The sequence below is a fragment of the Pelophylax lessonae genome (genome assembly GCF_965119305.1).
Source record: "Pelophylax lessonae genome assembly, chromosome: 2".
Taxonomy (NCBI): domain Eukaryota; kingdom Metazoa; phylum Chordata; class Amphibia; order Anura; family Ranidae; genus Pelophylax; species Pelophylax lessonae.
Window position 1 is genome coordinate 735,585,578 of NC_138769.1, and position 16,639 is coordinate 735,602,216.

A 16,639-nucleotide genomic window follows, 5' to 3' on the forward strand; every position below is an offset into this window, starting at 1 on the left:
GAGGCGTTGTCGCCAGTAGGTGTGGGGCAGAGGTCATGAACCCTCTATCTGGCCACCAGTGCTTCAGCTGGGAGTAGGAGTTTCACTAAATCAGGTTGTCACTGGGGAGAGGGGTCACATGCCCTGGCTCCCTGTAACTTCGGAGTTGTCGTTGGTGGGCAGAGGGTTTAAGCACCCTGCCCTGTAGCACACTGTCCCTCCTGGGGACCCCAAATCATCCGCTCCGGCTTACTGTTAGGGAGGGAGGCTGACTACCTCCACTTCCAGACTGTGGATCTGCCTGTGGGGAGATGAGCCAGCTGCTCCATCTCACGTACCCTCATCTGGCTGCTGAGACAACATTTCTCTGGTACTATCTCCCAGGTGCACAGATCTTGTTGGGGCATGACCGCCATCTTCTCACCTTGCACATCTGGAACTGCCACGGGTGTGGGGCAGAGGACCCTCTGTCCGGTTGTCCATTAAATCCTTGCTTTCTGTGGCTGGGGATTGAGGATGGCTTAGAAGAGGAGGAGGGGGGAATGGGAGAACCTCACGGATCAGTGAGGTCTCTCGGTCCCTCAAATGTTTGGGACTTTGTAGGCATCTAGAAAATGCTGATCTCAGTGGGAATAAACATAACAGTCACTTAGTAAAAATAAAAATAACATTTATTTGACACGAGCATACAAAAATGCAACAATAGAAAGGATGGCTTCCTTTCATCCCTGATCCTTGAACCACTGGGTAGATGAGCCAGCTTCTCCATCTCCCGTACCCTCATCTGGCTGTTTGACGGATGCATTCCTCCATCCAAGCGCGTCCTGTCCAGAAACAGGGGTGTCAAGGTGAGTCAACACTTTCTGCATCTGCCATAAGAGCTCTGTTTCCATAGCTGCGGGTCAAGGTGGGCGAAGCACATTATTACTGTTCCCCATTGCTGATACTTCAGCCAGGATTTCAGAGCTGTTGGCTGGTACCTTCTGATAGTCCCAGGCAAAGGGAGCCCAGACCTGCTGCTGAGCAAAGTCTAGCAGCTGTCTGCAGGCGATCTCCAGCTCCCGTTTCTGAATTGCTGGAAACTCCAAATCTTCCAGTGCCCAGAGCACTGCTACTCCAAATTGCTCCCAAAGTCAGGGTCCTTGGATAGCCTTTTGAATAACAGCCCCAGGCTGCCGTAGCCAAAGCCTTCCATCGGCTGTCGTCGGTTGTTCATGGGCATATTTGGGCTACATACCAGCGGAGGGCTCTGTAGCTCTCGCCCAACCCCATCTCTGCCTGGACCAACCTACTTCACTCAGTTGTCCAATCCTTGTGCGGTTGTTTCCCCAATAATGGCATTCGCACTTCGTACTGTGACCAGTACCTTTCCTGGATGGAGGGGAGAATTTTTTTCTGGTGGCGCTGTTTACTGACTAGTGCTTCCTTCCAGAGTTCCAGCAGGACCTGCATCAATACTGGTCCCCTGTGCTGTATCCGCATCTCTCGCAACCTCGTTCCGAATTCCTCTTCCAGCCCTTGGATGTCCCAGACTGCAGGAAGCATTACACCGCTTGCCACTAAATGTGATGGAACCGTCCAGCAACCCACTTAGGTGCTTCCATTAAGATGTACAGTAGCTTCCTCCAGTCTGGACATAGGAACCAGATATTATAGCGGACCACACAAGACTAGCCGACAATAGCTTGTATGAGAACTGAAACTCTTTATTGAAAACTCACACAGAATTTAAACCCTACACAATCAGTGAGGCTGATCACATTATCATATGCAAGGGCAACTGTATACAGGAATATAATCAACATAACTAAGGAACAACCAACATATATGCTAATCCACTTCTAGCAACTAATAGCTGTCAGTGGTATAGTTAACTTGAGCTAATTAACTAGTCACTTAAACCAGCCTAGGGACAATACTAGCAGGCAGAAACAGTAGGGGATCCAATTAACCATGGAATCCACATTTAAGCAATGCTTTGATTCATTGGGAATTGTAGACTGCATGGTAGCGGTCTACAACAGGCTATGAGGCAAAGCTCATACAATGTCCCAGTAGTCTGATACAGTGGAGTTTATTCATCTTCATATATTTATTGAGGAATATTGTTGATAAATATTACTGTCCCAAGTGAAGAAGCCTCTACAATTTGTAAAACAAACCGTACATATAAGACCAAGGATTAACAGGGGTAAAGTCCGGTGTGGTTTTACTGTAAGTCTGGTTAGGGAAGACCAGACTGGGCTTCTCAGTCACTCTGTGCCCCTAATAGACACGGTGACCTACACATAAGAGGGGCCTGAGGAGCTGAAAAAGGAGTTTCCCAACCTCTCTAGGGTAAGTTGGGTTACGACCCCCCCCCTTCCCCCCAGCCCAAAGTGACTCCCATCACACACTGTAAGTGCATCAGCTGAAGAATGAGATTCACACTCATTCAGATTCCCTTTGCACATCGACCATAGACAAATAGCTTTTTCTTCAGATCAGAAAATGGTAGGAATTTGCAACAAAGTTTGTTAAAATTCCCAGTAATGTACATTGATCCCCTAGAGGGAATTAGAGTGGTTACACGTTAAAATAAACAAAAATGTGAGTGTCCCTGCGCTTAGGAGTAAATGAAAATAAATATGTAATGAAGTATGTGATTACTAGTGTTGGGATGCTGCTGATGACAAAGGTATGTTCCTTTTTAAATGATAACTGTATAGGCATCAGCGCTGCTCCACGATATGCAAATATAAAGGCCAAGTGCAAATGCTTATGTCTCCAATATACTGATGAAAGGTCGATACTGTTACTAATGCCGCAATTGTGTTCTATGGATATCAATGCTGCTGCAAGATGGGTGACAAAATGCTATACGTACACATAACAATGTGTGAATAAATTAATCATATATAAATAAATCACATATAAATAAATAGGTGAATAAAGTGCCAAGTGAGAAAAAGTTCTAATAATCCCAAGTCGATAGCTGTGCAAATACAGTATATCAGGTTGATAGATTCATCAAAAGTGCCAGTGCTTGGAATCTGAATAGTGGTGAGACACTCTGTCCTCCCCTCTTGTGTCCCCACTTACTGGAACGATGGAAAAGACGGGCATCTAACTATAGAAGCATTTAAGAAGATTGTCTGTGTTCCTGTATTTCTTCTTGATAAAACTGGATATATATCTTAATCGATTACAATGTCCTTATCCATATGGCTCCCAATGGAAGATATTCATAAAATTAAAAAAAAGATCTCCATAGTGTGAAATCGTAAGCTTTATTAAAATAATAAAATCAATGCAATTACAAGTGAAAATGGAAAAGACCAGCTTCTAAAATCTCATGGTGAGCGCCGCTTCGACGTACGTTCCAACCACCAGAAGTGATGTCAGACGTTCCCCGCTTTACGCGTTTCGCCCCTCCCACTGGGCGTCATCTGAAGCTGGGGTATCCTATGTGCGTCTGACTTTTATATTCAAGACTCCTCCTGCTACACCCAATACATCATCCTACACCCTATGATTATGATGGAGTGATCGGTCTATCCACCAGAAGTGCCGCAGACTCCATCTTGGTACTCCGATTTAATATATATATATATATATATATATATATATATATATATATATATATATATAATGTGTGTGTGTGTGTGTGTAAATGTTCTATTTGTATCCGGAAGGTTAATTAATAACTTGATGGGAATCAAATATGAAGTTATTCTACTATGTATGGTTAGGGTGGATATATGAAACAATAAAAAACAAGCCCAACTATCCACTTTATGGAAGGAGTAATCCTGGGTCAGCTTGAGACAGACCTCCACAGCTCCTCTAGATACACAATAAGATAGCCAGAGCTCCTCTCTCCTAGAAATGGACCTGGATCAGCTTTGAACCTGCTTAAGCTCCACTCAATTCTTTAGTTTAGGCTCAGCCTTCCCAATCTAAATCCACGTGTTATGATTTCAGCATTTAGAGGAAGTTCTAGATGAGAAAATGCAGCCACATGAATAAAGCCAATGTTTCCAAAGGTTCCAATCCAAGTTGCAGTCAGTGTCAGGCTGTCCCCTGTCGGTGTCCCCAGTAGTCCGGCACTCAGCACTTTTACATATATAGAATAGAGTACCAAGATGGAGTCCGTGGCACTTCTGGTGGACATAATGATCACTCCATCATAATCATAATAGGGTGTAGGATAACGTATTGGGTATAGTAGGAAGAGTCTTGAATATAAAAGTCAGACACACATTCAGATGATGCCCAGTGGGAGGGGCGAAACGCGTAAAGCGGGGAACTAAGATAGGACGTCACTTCCGATGGTTGGAACGCACGCCGAGGCGGCGCTCACCACCAGATTTTAGAAGCTGATCTTTTCCATTTTCACTTGTAAGTGCATTGGTTTTTATTATTTTAATAAAGCTTACAATTTCACACTATGGAGATCTTTTTCAATTTTTATGAATATCTTCCATTGGGAGCCATATGGATAAGGACTCATAATAGTAATCGATTAAGATATATATCTGGTGTTATCAATAAAAGCTATAGGAACACAGACCATCTTCTTAAATGCTTATATAGCATTAGATGACCGTCTTTTCCATCATTGCGGTGAGTGGGGACACAAGAGGGGAGCACAGAGTGTCTCACCACTATTCAGATTCCAAGCACTGGCACTTTTGATGAATCTATCAACCTAATATATTTGCACAGCTATCAACTTAGGATTGTTAGGACTTTTTCTCACTTGGCACTTTATTCACCTCTTTATTTGTTTATGTGATTTATTTATATATGATTCATTTAATCACACATTGTTATGTGTATATAGCAATTTGTCACCGATCTTGCAGAAGAATGATATCCATAGAACACATTTGCGGCATTAGTAACAGTAATCTACCTTTCATCAGTATATTCGAGACATAAGCATTTGCACTTGGCACTTTATCTTTATATTTGCATATCGTGGAGCAGCGCTGATACCTATACAGTTAACATTAAAAATAAAAACATTTATCCCTTTATATAGAATTTACTTTTTTTTTTTTCTTTTTTTCTGTTTAGATGGACTGAAGAATCGATTTTTATTTATTTATTTTTTTGTCATGATGGTCTTCAGAAGTACAACTAAGTGTTGGTCTTCATAAGAACAACTAAGTCCCACAGGAAACAAGCCATATCGGTGTTTTAAGGAACTGAAAGTCTTTATTGCAATTCACTGGAGGATTCCCACAGGACACAAGCAATATTGGTGTTCTTAATGTCATCAATGTTTTGGATGCTCTTTAACATCGTTTAGGCTTCAGAGGACAACCAGTGTTCTGGAATTGACCATAGCTTTAAAGCCCATGTATACATAAGAGAAATCATTTCAAAAGCTATTTCTTGTGTGGAATGTGACAAAAGGTTTTACCAAAAAGGCAAACGTACCCCGACACCAGAAGGTTTACAGTGGAGAGAAGTTGTGTCATTATTCGGAATGTGATAAAGCTTTTTTTCATAAGTCAAAGCTTTTCAGACACCAGAATATTCACACTGGAGTGTACTGAATGTGACAGCTTTTAAAATGAAGTCAAATCTTAGCACACACAAGAAATTCCACACTGGAGAGAAGTTGTATCAGTGTTCTGAATGTGACAAATCTTTTACAACCAATGGTATACTTACCATACACAAAATGATTCACACTGGAGAGAAGCCATTTCAGTGTTCTGAATGTGACAAAGCTTTTATTACGAAGGCAGATCTGATTAGACACCAGGGGGTTCACACTGGAGAGAAGCCATATCAGTGTTCTGAATGTGACAAAACTTTCAAATATAAGGAAGGCCTTAATGTACATAGGAGGATTCACACTGGAAAGAATCCATTTCAGTGCTCCAAATGTGACAAATCTTATCCAAGGAAGGTACAGCTTATCGCACACCAGTGGGTTCACACTGGAGAGAAGCCATTTCAATGTTCTGAATGTGATAACGCTTTTACAACAAAATCAGGTCTTATCAGCCATAGGATGATTCACACTGGAGAGAAGCCATATGAGTGTTCTGAATGTGATAAAGCTTTTAAACAGAAGTCACAACTTATCTCACACCAGAAGATTCACACTGGAGAGAAGCTGTATCAGTGTTCTGAATGTGGCAAAGCTTTTGCAACCAAGAAACAGCTTATCCAACACGAGAGGGTTCACACTGGAGAGAAGCCGTATCAGTGTACTGAATGTGGCAAAGCTTTTGCAATCAAGAAACTGCTTATCCAACACCAGATGATTCACACTGGAGAGAAGCCGTATCAGTGTACTGAATGTGGTAAAGCTTTTACACTGAAGCCAACTCTTATCAGACACCAGAGAATTCACATCGGAGAGAAGCCATATCAATGTTCTGTATGTGGTAAAGCTTTTAGACATACTGAAAGCCTTATCACACATCAGAAAGTTCACACAGGAGAAAAGCCACATCAGTGTTCTGTATGTAACATGACTTTTGCATTGAACTCAGAGCTTACCATTCACCAGATACTTCACACTGGAGAGAAGCCATATAATTGTTCTGAATGTGATAAAGCTTTTTCACATAAGTCAAAACTTTTCATACACCAGAAGGTTCACACTGGAGAGAAGCCATTTCAGTGTTCAGAATGTGACAAAGCTTTTGCAGTGAAGTCTTTGCTTACCATACATGAGAGGATTCACACTGGAGAGAAGCCATATCAGTGTTCTGAGTGTGACAAAGCTTTTACCTGCAAGAAGGTGTTTATCAGACACCAGAGGCTTCACTCTGGAGAGAAGCCATATCAATGCTCTGAGTGTGACAAAGCTTTTACAATGCGGCCAGAGTTTATCAGACACAAGATGGTTCACACTGGAGAGAAGCCTTATCAATGTTCTGAATGTGGTAGAGATTTTTCACGTAAGGAAAGCCTTATCAAACACCAGATAATTCACTCTGGAGAGAAGCCATTTCAATGTTCAGAATGTGATAAAGCTTTTAAACATAAGGAAAGCTTTATTGTGCACCAGAAGGCTCACAAGGGAGAGAAGCCATATCAGTGTTCTGAATGTGGCAAAGCTTTTACAGTGAATAAAGATCTTATCATACATCAAAGGACTCACACCGGAGAGAAGCCTTATGAGTGTTCTGAATGTGATAAAGCTTTTAAACAGAAGGTAAGTCTTATCAGACACCAGAGAGTCCACACTGGAGAGAAGCCAGAATGAGATGAGGCTTTTATGATTAATGCAGTGCTAATCCAACACCAGAGGATTCACAAGCTTCAGCTGCAGTGAGGCCACAATGAAAGAAAAGAGTTGCGGGTGTTTCTTTATGTTAACACCTCATGTCATTCCACAAATTAGTGAAAAATGATAATGCTACTTTAAAAACCAAACTAAAAACTGCAAGAGATCCCAACTTACAAAGTGCTTTAGTGTGTGGTCATCCTACAATTTGGGGTTCTCTTAATTGACTCTTAAGTGGACAGAGCTCTTTTTATTTATTTTTTTTTTTTTTTGGAAAAACAAATTTTGATCCTAGAAATGTTATGCTGTTAGCCCTAAGGTGTAACTATGGGTAAAATCAATAATTGCATAAATAGTGAAATATGACATTAACTATTTTAGTCCCCTGGCCTTAACCCTATCCTACTTAACCCCTTGAGTCCCAGAAAGGTTTTTTTCATTTTTGGGAATGTCTCAGTTCTGTGCATTATTCCTTTAGCAATTATAGTATATCCAAATGTAATTATACTTCAGTTTTGCGGGACAGATAGCGCTTTTAATTTGGTAGGAAATTTGGATCTATATATTTTCATATCTTTTGGATTTTATTAGGAATAAATAGTAAAAATTAAGAAAAAAAAAAAGCATTTCCCTGTATTTTTTCCCAACACCACATTTAGGTAATTTATGTACCCCCAAATTTTTGTGTGACTTATATAATCTAGCGGAATGGTAAAGCTCCTAGTGATAGTCCACGTTTTACTTTAGGAGAGATTCATTCCCTTTTTTTAATATACTTTATTTTCTCTTGGTGGGTCTGAAAATGGTCAGTGAAGATCAGATCCAGACCCACACAGGCATCTATGCAGCAGCAGATCACTTCCAACAGTGATCTATTGCTGTCTGCAACCAGTATCTCTAGAGTGGATATGTTTTTTATACAGCAAACTCTTCATGAATGGGATGGGGAATGATGCGTAAGATGACTCAGTGTACTGGAGTCATGGAGCAAATAACTAGTGAAACCAATGATGATATAGCATACCTGACAGCAGAAGTGACTTAAACACCTAAGGCCAACCATACACGGTTCGAATCTCGGTCGGTTCAGCAGGAACGGCCGCGATTTGAACTGTTAAAGGGTAGGCAGAATGTACCAAGTTAATCTATTTTAATCAACTTGGATACCACCAGCCTGCTGGATTCTCTTACGATTATTGATGGCTATAGCCACTCCGATCATCACTGTCTTCTCCCGGCGAGGATGATTGTCCCCACCGGGAGCAGATAATAGCTCAGCACAAAGGATTCCCCTGTCAGCACTGTCCATGTTGATGTGGGAATTGTGTAAATTTAACCATGGGTTGCAGGAAAGAAATTTGCACCATGTTGGGCCAGCCTAAGATGGTGTCACAGAACTCCATGGCTGCTGACTATCTCTCAGATGCCCAAGGTGGAGTCTACCAATTGATGTCAAAGTGTGTTGTACATTAATTTCAGATCAGAACATCTACACAAGATAAAGGAGTTATAACAGGCACCTGATTGGGAGTAAGTAGGATCCATTTTCTTGGATGGGCTGAGTTGGAACTTGGTTGAATAATAGAGTGGGCTTGATTCCTAAACTTTTAGCTGCTACTATAGTTTTGATAGTAATTTTACACATTGCTTTTTCTTTTAGAATTGTTTGCCTTTTTTGAACATTGCACATTTAGACCTGAAGACTAGCTAAAACCCACATAGTTACATAGTTATTCTGGTTGAAAAAAGACACAAGTCCATCCAGTTCAACCCACAAAAAAAAAAAACACACAATAGAAAACCTCCATATATTTCCACAGTTAATTCAGAGGAAGGGAAGAAAATAAAGCATGATGCAATTTGCTCCAGCAAGGGAAAAATGCCTTCCTGATCCCCCAAGAGGATATTCCCTGGATCAACTTTTACCTATAAAGGTTAGTATCCAGTTATATTATGTACATTTTTGAAAGATTCCAGGCCTTTTTTTAAAGCAATCTACTGAGCTGGCCAGAACCACCTTGAGGGAGTCTATTCCACATTTTCACAGCTCTTTCCACAAACCTTATTATGGTGGGAATTATTCAGAACTTGAGCAGGCAGAAACTGGAGCATCTTTGGCTATCTGCTTCCATTCTCATCTTGTTCCGTTATGCTTTGGATATTAAAGATGGAAGCTAATTGGTTACCTTGCACACCTGCTCCAGATTCTGGCTTTAAGGGATTCCCCTCTATATATTTTCTGAAAGCAGAGGCTCTGAAGATTAAAATGGTGGTAGTTGCATTCTTTATGTCACAAGATATCCGTGCAAGTGTTTTCTCTAACTCACTAAGTTTAGTGTGCCCAAACCCAGTAGATTACCCATTTATATTTATATATATATATATATATATATATATATATATATATATATATATATATGATGAGATTGAGTTGAGTAAATAGATACCAAACATACCTTAAAATTTCACGTGCCTGGGAATTAGTGGCAATCTTCAGTACCCAAATTTATGCATAGTGCCTTTTAAAAAGTCTCCACAGTTCATCAGTCATCAGTATAGAGTGAGTGGCCTAGAACTATTTCTCTAGGCAGTGATATGTAACTGGTGCATTTCCTTGTTGTTTTTGTAGGTAGCCACACCGGACACATACATTTATGTTTTTGTATGTGCATGGACATGGTGGCTTTAACATTTTTATGTGTGTTTTTATTTCATTTACAGTATGTTGCTTTATTTTTTAATTTTTTTTTCCTAACTTTATTGCTACCACATAGATTGGTCCCCCATATGATAGAATATTACTTATCACAGGTCCTCGTTAAGGTAATATAATAGGCCTATTAGACCCCTACTGTCACCTGTGGCCCCCCAAAAATTATGTACAAGGCAGGGGTGGACTGACAACTCATGGGGCCCCCGGGCAATCAGAGATCATGGGGCCCCCTGTGTCCACACTCAAGCCACACAAAGCCCCACCTACAAATTGCAGCTCAGCCACATAGAGTGGGCATTTAAATATCTACCACAGCATAGCCTGTATGCAAGTTCCTGGCTTCTTTCTGTAGTGTCCCCTGTAGTGTCATGGGGCCCCCTACTGACCCTGGGCCCTCGGGCAGTGCCCTAATCCCCGAATGGTCAGTCCGCCCCTGGTACAAGGACAGATTATGCTCCATTAGCTTCTTCCCTGGACACAGCAGCTGGTCACTGATAATGCTGAACCAAGAGTAATGACATAAGTGGGTTTGACTGGTAGTAATGAAAGGTGTGTTATATGTTAATTGGTTTCTTAGCATAGATGATATAAATATATCCTTGAAATATAAACAATATATCTTTTTTCAGTTGTTAAAATGCCACATATATATGTTTTAATAAACTTGGATTATATTTTCACAACTCAACACCATGGTCTGCTTTCTTCTACATCACATCCACAACACATCCACCCAAAACATCTTATTTCAGATAAAGGAGTCTGATGAAATGGATCGCAAGCTGACTGTACACTAAGAAGCAATGCTACCTATTTACCTCTGGCCTTCCCTTTAGTCTTGCACAATTGTACTAGTTCTTCTTCTGTACTGAAATGGCTTACTCTGATTTCACTGCACACTAAGTTTCTCCACAATAGATGTGCATTAGAAGCTGAAGCAAGTCAGATAGAGCTCCACCCTTATTTCCTGGCTGGAGGAAGTCCAGCATTATCTAGCCTCTTTCTCCCCAAACTGACTGTCCCTGGCCCACCCCTTTCATTATTTAGGTGTCAGTTCTTTTAATCATGGAGCCTCGGAATGACATTTGGAGGGTAACCTAGCCTTGGGTTGGCTAAATTTTGTGTTATAGCTGAGCTGTACGCAGTTGAGCTGCTCCTCCTATATTTCTCTATCGCTCATTGACAGACGTAGTCTTCTTGATTCTCAAGAGCTGGGTTATGTTGTCTCCGCAGGAGTAGGACTAGGCAGAAAGACAAAACATTCTGGCTCCACCTTAGGGGCAGTCCCTGAGGGTATATCCTCCCTCTCTCTGCTACAGGGAATCAGAACTGGCCGCTTTATCTTGTCGTTCCCCATATCTGGTGGTTCATAGAGATAAGGTGGTTCTTCGTCCGAATCCATCCTTCCTACCAAAAGTGGTTTCAGAATTTCATCTGAATGAAGAAATTGTATTACCTTCCCTGTGTCCTAAGCCCAGTCATCCTCGGGAGTTTGCTTTACACTCCTTGGATGTGGTCCGGGCGATCAGGGTATACTTAAAAACGACAGACTCGTTTCGCAAGACGGATTCACTTTTTGTGATCCCGGATGGACCCAAAAAGGGGTTGCCTGCATCTGCCGCGACCATTTCCAAATGGATCAGACAGACGGTGGTACAGGCTTATTCTATTAAGGGTCGGGAGCCCCCGTTCCCTGTTAAGGCGCACTCCACTCGGGCACTTAGTGCGTCATGGGCCTTTCGCCATCAGGCGTCAGTGGTCCAGGTGTGCAAGGCGGCTACCTGGTCGTCGGTGCATACCTTTACAAAACATTATAAAGTTGATGTAATGGCATCATCTGATGCCGTGTTTGGCCGCAAGGTTTTGCAGGCCGCCATTTGAGGAGACCAGTGGTCTGCCTCAAGGGTTTTTTCCGTTGGAAATTTTTCTTTTGAGTCTCATTCTTTGTTTATAATGAGCCTTTAAAACTTCTAGTTTGGCACCGGTTGGGCCTTCTAGATTGGATTTTGATTTTTGTCAATCCCACCCCTCATCACTGCTTCTGGATGTCCCAGCTCTTGAGAATCAAGAAGACTACGTCTGTCAATGAGCGATAGAGAAAAATGGATTTTTGTAAGATCTTACCGTAAAATCCTTTTCTCTTAAGCTCATTGACAGACGTAGTACCCGCCCCTCTATCATTGAGTTGGGTTGGGTTAAATTCTCTGTTACTGCTTTAGAACAGAACTGATTCCCTGTAGCAGAGAGAGGGAGGATATACCCTCAGGGACTGCCCCTAAGGTGGAGCCAGAACATTTTGTCTTTCTGCCTAGTCCTACTCCTGCGGAGACAACATAACCCAGCTCTTGAGAATCAAGAAGACTACGTCTGTCAATGAGCTTAAGAGAAAAGGATTTTACGGTAAGATCTTACAAAAATCCATTTTTTTAGGACTGCTCTGATTTTTTTCCTTAGTGGTTGATTGATCTTGTCTGCTGCTGGAAAAATCTTCTAGAAATGGTGTAGGAAGACCAATCACTGGGGTTGTGAATGTTTATTGAACCTTTAGCTAATCCCTGAGAGGTTCTACCTGAATGTGTGGCTGGGGAGACGATAAATATTTGAGAGGTTCTGATGAGAGCTCTCTCTCACATTCCTGGGGCTTCTCCCCAGGAATGTGTGTGTTTTAGAGAAACTATTCCTAGGCCTCCGCAGGTGCCATATGCTGGAGGCCTTAGAACATTTACCTGTTGAAGCTGAGCTGGAGAAGGAAACCTTCACGGAATAATGTTGCAGGGGAACTTGGGAGAAGCTGCTGTCTAAACATTGTGAGTAGAACATTTCACCTATGGCTACAGGTACTGGAGGTACTCATCGAGGGCTAAATGCCAGGAGGTGTTACAGAAGGACTGTGACTGCTTTCACAGGGTCATGGATTTACTTGGCTGTGCCCTCTCCATCAGCATTCGTTTTGAGCCTGCTTGGCTTTGCCCTCTCCATCAGCATTAGTTTTGAGCCTGCTGCTGAAGGGCCGGCTATTGGTGAATTATTATTTTTCATCAAACTGTCTGGATATCCTGCACCCTCAACCCTCCTCCCTGCATTTTTGTCTATGACCCGTAATAAACCTTCAAAAAAGACCTCTAGATGGAGCCTGAGTTTTTTGGTGTGCTATTATGAATGGAAACAGTGCAAGAAGCCTGTTACAGGTAAGAGGGACCCAATTAATTTCCAAAGGCCCTTCTGGGGTCATTGCTATACTAGGGTGGTTTGCATACATGTCAACTTGCCTAAGTACGTTCATTCCTCCAGTCTGACATTCACCCATCAAGGCATTTTGTTAATTGCATATCTCCTCCCTAGAGCCAGCCCGCATTACCAACTTTATCTTCTGACCTGTGATGCTGTGTGTTTGTTTTGCCCTTTACAACTATGGCCGCTGTGCCCTCTTCACTTTATGATGAGCTCATTAAGAGTGGCCTGCCTATTGCAAGGGGTAATTTTATAATCCTTCAAGGAGAACACATGGACAGAGAAAGCGGATCTCTGATCACAGGGTACAGACTGTACGTTAATGGAGCATCTCCTCACTGAGACACGCAATGAGGACTGTATAATGTATATGTTCTCCAAACAAGAACATTATTAAAGTTTACTGGATGTTGTTCCTACAATTCAAAATATAGACTTTTAACCACTTGCCTACCAGACACTTTCACCCTCTTCCTGCCCAGTCCAGTTTTCAGCGCTGTCATATTTTGAATGACAATTGCGCTGTCATACAACACTGCACCCAAACTAAATTTTTATGATTTTTTTCACACAATTAGAGATATATTTTGGTGGTATTTAATCGCCACTGTTTTTCATTATTTTCTAAACAAACGAAAAAAAGACCAATTTTGGAAAAAATTATTTTTCTTAGAAAATGTTATAACAGAAACTAAGTCATTTTTTCCCCTTCACTGATGTGCGCTGATGAGGCTGCACTGATGGGTACTGATTGGCAGCACTGATGGTGATGGGCACAGATTGGCAGCACTGATGGGTACAGATTGGCAGAATTTGTGGGCACTATTGGGGCTGCACTGATAATCAGGACACGGATGGTCAGTAAACTAAAAACAAAGAAAGGGCGCACTGGCCTAGCGCATTATCCTCAGTGAGTCTTTATTAGTACAAGATAAAAATGGCTACTCACAAACAGAAGATGTAAACCAGCATATCAAATTCAAATGTCGGAATCCATTGTTACAATGTTCACTGTTTTTGATAGAATGATGGCAGATGCGTTTCGAGGCTTCTCCTCTTCCTCAGAGCCCTGGAAGACTTTTTTGACCCTGGGTCACTTTGTTGACCACCCCGGGCTTAGAGGGCAGCAAGGCCTCAGCCATTAGGGATGCCAAGTAAGAGTTCTGTGATAGGAGTGGTCTGGGAGCCCTGTTTCTTAGCGCAGGAGCAAGGTGCTATGCATCGCAAATTTGTTACGGATGCTCAGTGCCCTGATTATCAGTGTAGATGTCACCTGTGAGGATTTGCCAGTTATGGGCTCTCCTCTACTCGCTCGCTGTCAGCACGAGGAAAGGATTACCGATATACGGGAAATCCTGTTTACACTGTGATTGGACACAGTTGATCACATGGTAAAGAGCCGCTGTGATTGGCTCTTTGCCCCGATCTGTGATCACTGATCAGCTGTGTCTGAAGGACCCAGCGATCGCAGATCCCTCCTGATGCGTGCCACAGGGGTTGCGAGGGGAGCGTGATCACGGGAGGACGTTCATAGATGTGAGCCCTCGCTGTAGCAGTCTTTCGGCTATAGTGCGGGCGGGGAAAGGTTAAAGACATAGGGTCTGGGTTATTCTCTATGGTAATTGAGGTATTTTCACATTTGGGACTGCACTTCTTATCCACAGGACCCAAGCTTCGGTACCTCCAATGGATTGGAAGTACTGGAGCTTATTCTGGATTTTGTCTGGTTCTCACAGATCTAATGAAGGCTCTGCTTCCTAAGCACTTACTGACCGCTGACACTACATTTACTGCGGGTGGCCAGCGTGGGCAGGGCCGGCGCCAAGCATAAGGCAGCCAAGGCGGCCGCCTGAGGGTGCCAGAAGAGGGAGGGCGCCAAAGCAAGGGAATCCATAGGAGCGATGAGCGAAGAGCGAGCCGCACTGTACCAGCAGTCGGGCTTAATAGTACACTCACACTGTGTTGACTGAACAAGAGGCGGTTGCGCCGCACAGCCCCGCCCCCGGCCGCTGTTTAATTCACTGACCTGGCTGGCTGTTCAATTCGCAGCCTTGCAGGCAGCAGCTTTATCCATCCATCCCCTACAGACATCACTGTGACTGTGACTGTCCCTTGTCGGATGTTACTATCTCTGGAGCCTGAGTTGGTGGGCGGGGTCGGGGTGTGTAGCTGCCTCTCACTCCTCCTACAGAGACTCCTCCTACCCTCAGGCTGGCTGATCTGGAGAAACAGGAGGAGACGTCACCGCAGGCAGCCCGGGAATCTTCATCACCTGCTATTGCTGTAAGTGACTGAACAGTGCAAACTGTCACTACATACATTACAGCCCTAACCTGCTGCCACTTATCACCCTAACCTGGCACTGTACCACCCTAACCTGCATCTATCACCCTAACCTGCCACTTATCACCCTAACCTGCCAATATACCACCCTAACCTGGCTCTATACCACCCTAACCTGGCACTGTACCACCCTAACCTGCCACTTATCACCCTAACCTGCCACTTATCACCCTAACCTGCCACTTATCACCCTAACCTGCCAATATACCACCCTAACCTGCCAATATACCACCCTAACCTGGCTCTATACCACCCTACCCTGGCTCTATACCACCCTAACCTGGCTCTATATCACCCTAACCTGCTGTCTATAGCACCCTAACCTGCCAATATACCACCCTAACCTGGCACTATACCACCCTAACCTGCCATCTATCGCACCCTAACCTGCCGTCTATAGCACCCTAACCTGCCAATATACCACCCTAACCTGGCTGTATACCACCCTAACCTGGCACTGTACCACCCTAACCTGCCACTTATCACCCTAACCTGCCACTTATCACCCTAACCTGCCACTTATCACCCTAACCTGCCACTTATCACCCTAACCTGCCAATATACCACCCTAACCTGCCAATATACCACCCTAACCTGGCTCTATACCACCCTACCCTGGCTCTATACCACCCTAACCTGGCTCTATATCACCCTAACCTGCTGTCTATAGCACCCTAACCTGCCAATATACCACCCTAACCTGGCACTATACCACCCTAACCTGCCATCTATCGCACCCTAACCTGCCGTCTATAGCACCCTAACCTGCCAATATACCACCCTAACCTGGCTGTATACCACCCTAACCTGCCACTTGTCATCCTAAGCTGCCGTCTATACCACCCTAACTTGCCAATATACTACCCTAACCAGTCTCTATACCACCCTAACCTGCCACACTATATCACTCTAACCTGACTCTATCACCCTAACCTGGCTCTATCACCCTAACCTACCACACTATATCACCCTAACCTGCCGTCTATACTACCCTAACCTGGCTCTATACCACCCTAACATGGTTCTATACCACCTTAACCTGGCACTATACCACCCTAACCTGGCTCTATATCACCCTAACCTGCTGTCTATACCACCCTAACCTGCCAATATACTACCCTAACCTGGCTGTATAC

General features: G+C 43.2%; 1 protein-coding gene across 1 annotated transcript in view; it reads left to right on the forward strand.

Moving 5' to 3' along the window:
• Nucleotides 1–16,639, forward strand: part of LOC309548345 (uncharacterized protein) — a gene marked incomplete at its 3' end in the record, with an annotated part of 179,444 nt that overhangs the window by 110,874 nt on the left and 51,931 nt on the right. The window contains exon 5 of the mRNA XM_082248282.1: nucleotides 6,344–7,193. Within this exon, the coding sequence (XP_082104408.1) occupies nucleotides 6,344–7,193 (850 nt within the window). The remainder of the gene's footprint in view (nucleotides 1–6,343; nucleotides 7,194–16,639) is intronic.